The sequence below is a fragment of the Pipra filicauda genome, unplaced genomic scaffold (genome assembly GCF_003945595.2).
Source record: "Pipra filicauda isolate LSUMZ 115617 unplaced genomic scaffold, ASM394559v2 scaffold22_size4397567_pilon, whole genome shotgun sequence".
Classification (NCBI taxonomy): Eukaryota; Metazoa; Chordata; class Aves; order Passeriformes; family Pipridae; genus Pipra; species Pipra filicauda.
The window spans coordinates 4,388,853-4,397,046 of record NW_024104343.1 but is presented as its reverse complement, the minus strand read 5'-3'; the positions used below and the strand labels follow the sequence as shown (position 1 = coordinate 4,397,046).

Sequence of the window (8,194 nt, the reverse complement as noted above, 5' to 3'; positions counted from 1 at the left end):
TTTTCCCCAAATAAGAGGTAATATGAGTATGTCAGAAACTTTCTGGTAACTAAGTAATGGAGGCTGATCTGAAAAGAAAAGCTCTGCCAATACACGCCTTGCTTCCAGCAGCATTTCTGTTTCTCTCGTTTCTCCCAAGTCAGACAGCTAAACTCAAAACCCATTGAATGTCATATTTCATGTACTGTCATACAGCTCATTTCAAAAGACTTAAAACACAACAAAGTTCCTTGGGCAGAAATTCTTTGGAAAGCTAAAGTGGATTCTTCTGATCACAAGATCACAGCCACAAGCATTTGAGATAGCTGCCTAGAGTTCTTCCTAGTATAGGAATAGAAATGGGCATTTCTGGGGAGAAATCTAAGATATTATTCATCTGACCTATATTATGTCCCCATCTTTCACAAATAACTTCAAAACGAGCTTAGGAAAACCGGTTAATAGGTAAATCTTAAGCAACACATAGATGAAACCCACATTTGGTGTTCCACCTATGCTTCTATTTCTAAGTTGTCTGAACAAGCTTTTGTCCTGTTGAGCAAAGATTTTGACAACAAACCTTCACTAAAAGTGTTTGTATGTAGAATACATATAGGTATGTACAGTGACTTGAACTGTATTTACAGTATTTCTCTGAAAAGAAACTGCTCCTAAAAAGTAGGCATTTTTAATTTGTTTACCCCTAAATCTCTCATGGGTTTATTTTAGTGCCATTACTTTCAAATGGTATTTGTTTTAAATTTTATAGAAAACACATTCCAATACTGCTGTATTCAAAAACTACTTTTTAAGATTAGCCTTCAGATTTCCAACTAATGCAGCATTCAGGACTCTTCTAAAAATGTAAATGCCTACATATGGTGCTATATTCAGATGAACAGTGCTAAACCAATACAATTCTGATACTAGAGCATAAGATATTAAAATATCAGGAAAGCATAACATTTCTAAAGTAACATTCACCCTTCTTCAGACAAAATATGGAATAGTTTAAATTTCACAGTAAGAACCAGAAAAAAACCCACAAATGTGTTCAAACGGATGCACCAGAAAAGTTAAAAAAAAAGTTTAAAATATCTGAACCAATACATATGGCTTAGAGATTCTCCATTCAACTCCATTCAGCTACTCTGTCATAGTCATGATTAAAAAGTTCAATGACATGAGGTTTTTGAGGAATGGCTATTGTTACCTGCTCAGAAAATTAAAAGGCAAATTAAACCATTTCAAAAATAAGATTAGAAGTCAAGCAATCTAAACTGTAGAGATAATTTGTGATTACAGTATGTAGTTTTTTCCCCTATTTTCATTGCAAATAAAAGAAGTCTCGATGACTCATTCACTGAGTGCCTTTAAGTGTTTTCAGACAATTTCATTACATTAACAGTGCTAAAGTATTTCTTCAATGTTTTATTAGTTTTGAATTTTGCACCTTGTCTTTGAGTTCCTCCACCCAAGAATCTCACTAGAAAAGAAAAAACAAACTTTCTAGCAAATTTATCACAATACAGCTACAAAAGAGTAAAAAAGTTTGTAATTTAACATCTTTGTTATTTGAGGAGTGTGAGTATATAACTTAGTTGCAATCACTTTTTATTTAATTTCATTTTTGTGAATGAGAAGAAAAATTATGCTTTGAGGTCTTTACAGAACATAAAATATTCTCTCACTTTTATATGCATGTTCATGTCATATAATTTGTAACTTACTCTGTACAGTTTCCAAGGTGGATGCCACTGGGGTTTGGGCATGGTTGGAGCCTTCTTTGGCATTAATGCAGAATTTTTGTTTCCACCAGCTTCCACCATAGCCTGTAAGTTAAAAGGAAGGTTACTCTTATGTTTTGTAGTTTACCTCTTTGCCCAAAACCTAAAGCCTTCTCACTCTGATCTCCACACAACAGGAAAATGGATTCAGAAGCACTCTGGTCAACACCATGTACTTTTCACATTAGATGTGCAACAGACTCACCACGGACATCCCAGGAGGCTGTGAACGCTCGGATATTCCAGCATGCCTGTAAACATCACCCACACCAGCAGCTGTCCGATTTGCATCCAACCTAGGTTGAATGAAAATGGTTGATGAATTGCAATCAACTTTCTCCTACTGAGTGATAAAGTATCACAGGGCTGCATGCAGTTGAGTGTTGTACACCTCTAAGGATGGAGAGTCCACAACCTCTCCTGGCAACCTACCCAGGGCCTGACCACCTCAAGGTACAGGACATCCACAAAGCTTCACATTTTTTTCTTCTACCTAAAAAGAATTTCCCTTGTCCCAACTTCTTCCCATTGCCTTTCCTGACATACAAAAAAAAGCATACAGAAAAGCGATGCCTGGCCACACTAAAAGCAGTTTCTTTAAACTTTTTATAATTAGAATATTTTAATTACTCAAAGTAGCTCTTATCCCAGCTTCTGTGATTTGCCTTGAAATTCCCACAGACAACAACAAGTGTAATGAGGTAACACAGCAGTACCTGGACTGAGAAGCAGGAAGTGCTACAGCCAAGGACTGCGCTGCAGATTCACTAGGCATCCTCTGGACCTTAGTATCTGCTGTCAAAGCCACACCTTGAAGAGAAATAACATGTCAAAGACAACTCCATTAAACAGAAACTCTCCAAAAGTGTACTATACAAACATATATATATACATATATACTGCAAACAAGGGCCTGATACAAGCCTGTAATATTAAACCTCATCCTTCAATGACATTTTCACATGCAAGTCAAATCTACTGCGATCTTTATTTTGGCCCAGATCCTCTCCACCTTCTACTAAATATATAAGTAAACAATTTCTAGAGTAGGAAACAATGTTTCTGGTGTTGGAAACAAAAAGAGTCTTACTAGGAGCAGCATCCATTTTTTTACCCAGCTTCAACTGCTATGGAAATCCAAACATCACAGAAACAAACATGATCCTGAGAAGAATTTGCTAACTTAGGCCCTTTTGTACACTTTATTATGCCATCCCTATGTGGTGGTTGGCATCATACAGTGGTGCCAGAACTACAAGAGGTTTAGTCCCAATGAGAATTTCAGACTACATCTTAGGATTTATAACCTTATCTCAAGAACAGCAGATCATTTTTATTAAAAAATTTGAAAACTCTTTGCAAAGTATAGTTTTGGTGCACACTAGTGAATTTAACTCATTGCTTTATTTCTATTCCTAAGCTAACTTCTGCCAGTTGATGACAAAAACAATATTTGGGCAAGCTACTCAGATTAAAACAAGAAAAAGCAAAAAAAGAAATCTGATTTTTAACCCTAACATATGATTCTAAGACTAAACTTGAGGAAACCCATGTGAGCAAGTCTTGATCCCACAGTTACAGGCAACCATGCATGTCTTTTAAATGGTTGAGGGTCCACTGAACACTCACATTTGTTAACTTACAAACCAAGACACAACAGATTTTCCACTGTAATTCTAATAAACTTAAGCACAATAAAAGATCAGCAGCTAAAACTAAGCTGTCACAAAAACAGAGCAGGATTCATCAGTAACAGTGACAATTAGCAATGGCCAACGTACCAACATAGGAACATAACCCTTCCAAGCACAGACAAAACCAAAGTACACTAAAGTTATTAGACCCTAATGTCTCTTCCTCAGAGCAAGGTAGGGAAATCTACACTTTTCTGCACTGGTGAAGAAAAACTTTATATATTCCATATTGTCATTCAACTGCCTTCTGGTGTGAACCACCTCCTCCTTGTTCACAACAAAATCCTAAGAGCAACTCTGACACAACAGTGGAGGCACCAGGGATCTGTGGGTCTTGGGAGAGGAGATTCCTAGAACATTTTTGTGATGATATTACCAGGGAGGTGTAACCTCATAGAAAAAAATGACCATTCAAACGATGACATCCACGAAGGCTCAGTGAGCTGCATCTGTGCCTAAATCCTCCTCCCACCTTCTATCCCAGAACATTTACCAGCCCCAAAACTCCTTGCATTATTACTATGAAAGAATGGAATAGCATTATCCACTACTATCAAGTATGGATTCGCATCAAGAGGAAGACTGCTCCTGCTAGGACGGAGGCTGTCTTGTTCATACAGGAAGCCAAAAAATCCATACAAACACTTGCAAAATTTTACTTACCAGGCCCGGGTGGGTATGGGTGTGTACCAGTTACCATATACTCAACTTCTTGCCCTAAAAAGCAACAACATGTTGTATTAATAATTACATTTTATACTGCACTGCAAATAATGCACTCAAATAGCAAACAGAGGAAAAGAGAGCAGGTCATACATAGCAGAAGAAACCAGTAACCACTTCCAGAGTACTCAGACATTTCTCATTTTCATTAATTTAATTTGTTCAGGTTACCTCCATTTTCTAAAACTCAATTGTAAAAAATAATTAATTTAAATTGTGAGAAAGGGACTCGAGAAAAATCTTCTTACTGCCTTTTGAAGCAGATATCATGGAAAAGGATTCAAGTACACAAACAGCACAGTTTCTGAAATGTAAGCTAGTCAAGACAACTGGTTGTCCGTGTTGTCAGAACTGAAAAAGGTTCTTTTCTTCTTCAAATGTTTTTCATTATCTCCCAGCATCTTTCACACTGCTTCCAAATAAAGTACTTTAGGCTAAATCTCAACTAAATATCAACTATCTCAATTAAAATGAGGCAGCATTTGGCCCCCTTTAGAAGAGAAATTTCTATATGGGATCCACCTAACACATACACATTATACATTACAAAATATAGATTAAAAAAACCTGCAGATTTGAAATAAAGAGTTTTCTGGTTTATAAATTGTATGTCTAAAAGGCTGTAAATATACTATGAAACAAAATTAAAAGAAAGAGCATGCCCTTGATCATCACGAACTTGCAAAAAAGAGAAATACATTACTCATTTTTAACACCTAAGTGCAGCACATACTTATGTTATCAAAAATCACTTTTTAGTAGTGAATCACTATAAAAAATCCACAGCACTTTGTTCTGGATCACTTACCTCCTGCGGACTCTAGCCAGAAAAATACCAATCAAACAAAGGTACTTTGATTTCCATATTTATCTGCAATGGATTAACACTGGACTGCATTCTTCAGACTTTATGTCAGTGAGACTGTTACAAAAGAAAGGGCAAATACACCACTAAGAGCAAACTAACCTTGATTTCCAGAGTACTGTTTGTGTCCATATGGATCCCCAGTGTTCGCACCTCCTTTCTCTCTCAAGTTCTCTTTGAGAGTCGGCATGTGCAACACTGAGCCGTACTCTGTACGCAGCTTCACTGCCATTTTCACTTTGTGACTGTTGGAAGAGTAAAGCATAATCCCGATCACAACCCAGTTCTGAACTGTTATTAAGTTCTGAAATATTTTACAGAGGATGTTATAAAACTTACTTCATTATTCTAATATTTTTATTCTCTCAAGACTGTTAACGCTACAGACACACCTGAATTTCTGACTTGGAAGGAGCAATCATTAACATAGTCCCAAACTTCACTGAGTGCAGCAACACTTACCTTTCTTCATCTAATGGGATGGGTTTGGCATTATCAGCTACAAACATATCATGGGTTCTCTTCAAAGACCTGAACACAAGTGTGTGCACAGAATGCTTTTGGACTTCCTAAAATAAAGAAAAGAGCATTGAAATACTTTTGGACATATTTAAACAAAAAATTGAAAAGTGAAACATAAATCAAACTGAGGATCAATTTCAGAACTCAGTACTGTTAGATGGCATGCAACTGTTTAGTTCACAGAAAACACATATCTTCTTCAAAACTAAAAAATTAAGTTTATCTGTTAATTGTTTTACTTCAGTGTTTATTCAAAACAATATTCCCTTCTTGAAAACTGACAAAACTTGAAAAGCAAGCCAAATGCTTTGTTCAAACTTTTTGAACTGGTATCTACATCACAAATCCATGAGTACACAAGTTTTTTCCCCTCATCGTTTCCAGTTCTGTTTCTGTACGTAGGAAATAAAGAACCAATTCTGAAGAAAACCTCCTGTAAATTTTACTTTACTACCACCATAAAAAGAACCAGGGCAATCATCAGTTTCTGCACTCAGCGCCACTTTGTGTTAACACACCACAATCTACTCAGAGAAAACGTGGGATCAAACCTGACAAAACTTGTTTTCCTCTTATAATTTTTGTTGGCTTCTATTAGCAAAACATACTTTAGATCCCATTCAGGAAATAAAAAGCAGAATTATAAAGCTATCAACTTATATAGCATATTTGCTTATCAGCAGCACAACTCATGTTTTTATTAGTATTTTCTTTAAACTTAATTTAAAAAATCATTAGAAATCTGAGCCTGATTCCTTTGGTACAAAGCTCTGCATGACTGTATGTTCTGTATGTCAATAAAAACAATGGCAACAAACTCGAAGCTACATTAGTAGCTTCTGGCACCAAGTATCACTCAGCTGGCCAGCTTTCAAGACGCACTCTGCAGGTGCTTTCCCTGTTAAGCTCTGAAAATTGTCTCTTCACTCATCAGCCCATTTTGTAGTGTCTGTTACCCTCCTAACTCAGCAGCACCAACACCTTGCTCTTTTTGCCCTGGCTCAGAGTTCCTGCAAACTCCAGGCATTAAGTGAAAAAATCCCTAATGCTTGGAACTGGGTTAGGAATTTCATACATCCGAAGAAAGAGATAAGCATTACAGCAGCTAATTACTACTCCACAAGAGAGCTGTTGACATCACAAAACAAGTAGTAGGTAACACAGCACCTCCAAAACAGGGAAGAAGCTTCAGCAAGTATTTCTAACAGATGCTCTTCTGTAAAAAACACCTCTTAGTGTTGCATGGAGCAGCAGCCTTTGCACCTTCTTCTATAACTCTGACAACACTATGTACTTCTACAAGTGCCTGACATTCACCCCACAGTAACAACTCCATGGCCTACAAAAGCAGTGCCCTTCTCCACAGCTGTACTTCCAAACCCTCACAAAATCTGTACGGTTTTCCTGACAGGTTGACAGAACCAATAATTCTCCGGAGGTTGGGCAAAATAGCATCACTTCCCCAGAATCACAGAGTATGCTGAGTTGGAAGCGACCCACAAGGATCATCGAGTCCAACTCGTGGCCCTGCACAGGATCATCCCCAAAAGTCACACCATGTGCCTGAGAGTATCATGCAAACGCTTCAGGCTTGGTGCTGTGACCACTTCTCTGAAGACGTTGTTCCAGCACCCAATCACCCTCAGGGTGAAGACCCTTTTACTAATATCCAGCCTAAGTCTCCCCTGTCACAACTTCAGGCCTGTCACTCGGGTCCTGTCACTGGTCACCACAGAGAAGAGATCAGTGTCTGTCCCTCCTCTTCCCCTTTTGAGGAAGCTATAGACTACGATGAGGTCTCCCCTCGGTTTCCTCCAGCGGCCTGTCCCACCGAGGGGGCAGTGACGGTGGCGGGCCTGGCAGCGGTCCCCGCAGGGGCCCCACTCGCTCCGCTGACCCGGCCCCGGCCCCTGGTCTCGCCCGGGGCGCCTCAACGGCCTTCCAGCCCCTCACCTCCGCCATGGCGCTGCCGAGCCCTTCCCGTCGCCGCCTCCGCCGCCGCTATGGAGGCACTTCCGCCGCCTGCCTGCGCCGCACCGGAGGTGACGCGCGACGAGCGCCCGAGGGGCGGGACAGTGAAGAGAAGGGGCGGGGTTATGGCCGGCGCCCCGCGGTGTGCCGGGGGCTCACGGGTTCGAGTACCGCTGGCGCTGCTGCAGCGGTCGGTCCGAGTCACCTCCGTAAAGTGGATAAATATCTAAAGGCGAGGGTGCCAAGGGGATGGACCCAGGCTTTGCTCGGTGGTGCCGAGCAACAGGACAAGAGGCAACGGGCAGAAACTAATGCACAGGAAGTTCCACCTGAACACGAGGAAGAACTTCTTTACTGGGCAGGTGCCCGTGCATAGGGACAGATTGCCCAGAGAGGTCGCGGAGTCTCCTTCACTGGAGATATCCCAGTCTGGACGCAATCCTGTGTCATGTGCTCTAGGATGACCCTGCTGGAGCAGGGAGGTTGGAGCAGATGCCCCACTGTGGTGCCTTCCAGCATTCCCCACCCCGTGTCTCTGTGCCCGGGGGAGGTGCCAGGCCCGGCCCCGCTCGGGGGGACCCTCCCGGGGCAGCGCTGCGGGGCCGGGTCCGGCCGGGAGAGGGTGGTGCTCAGCTTTGGGAAAGGCGTCTGGG

The 8,194-nt window shown here is 40.7% G+C and overlaps 1 protein-coding gene across 1 annotated transcript; it reads right to left on the bottom strand.

Annotated features, from left to right (window-relative positions):
• Positions 1-1,613: 1,613 nt before the first annotated feature.
• PLRG1 (pleiotropic regulator 1) lies at positions 1,614-7,570 on the bottom strand. The gene is made up of 7 exons (XM_039381532.1): positions 7,524-7,570; positions 5,511-5,617; positions 5,151-5,293; positions 4,124-4,177; positions 2,483-2,576; positions 1,972-2,062; positions 1,614-1,811 (listed from the first exon to the last, which is right to left on the bottom strand). The coding sequence occupies exons 1-7, from the start codon at positions 7,530-7,532 to the stop codon at positions 1,629-1,631; spliced, it is 681 nt and encodes a 226-aa protein (XP_039237466.1). The 5' UTR covers positions 7,533-7,570; the 3' UTR covers positions 1,614-1,628.
• Positions 7,571-8,194: the final 624 nt, after the last annotated feature.

Coding starts and splice junctions, on each gene's coding strand:
- PLRG1 (XM_039381532.1), bottom strand. Junction 2,577..4,123: donor CCCATACCCACCCGGGCCTG/GTAAGTAAAATT, acceptor TTTCTCTTCAAG/GTGTGGCTTTGACAGCAGAT. Junction 2,063..2,482: donor CTTCCTGCTTCTCAGTCCAG/GTACTGCTGTGT, acceptor CATTCAACCTAG/GTTGGATGCAAATCGGACAG.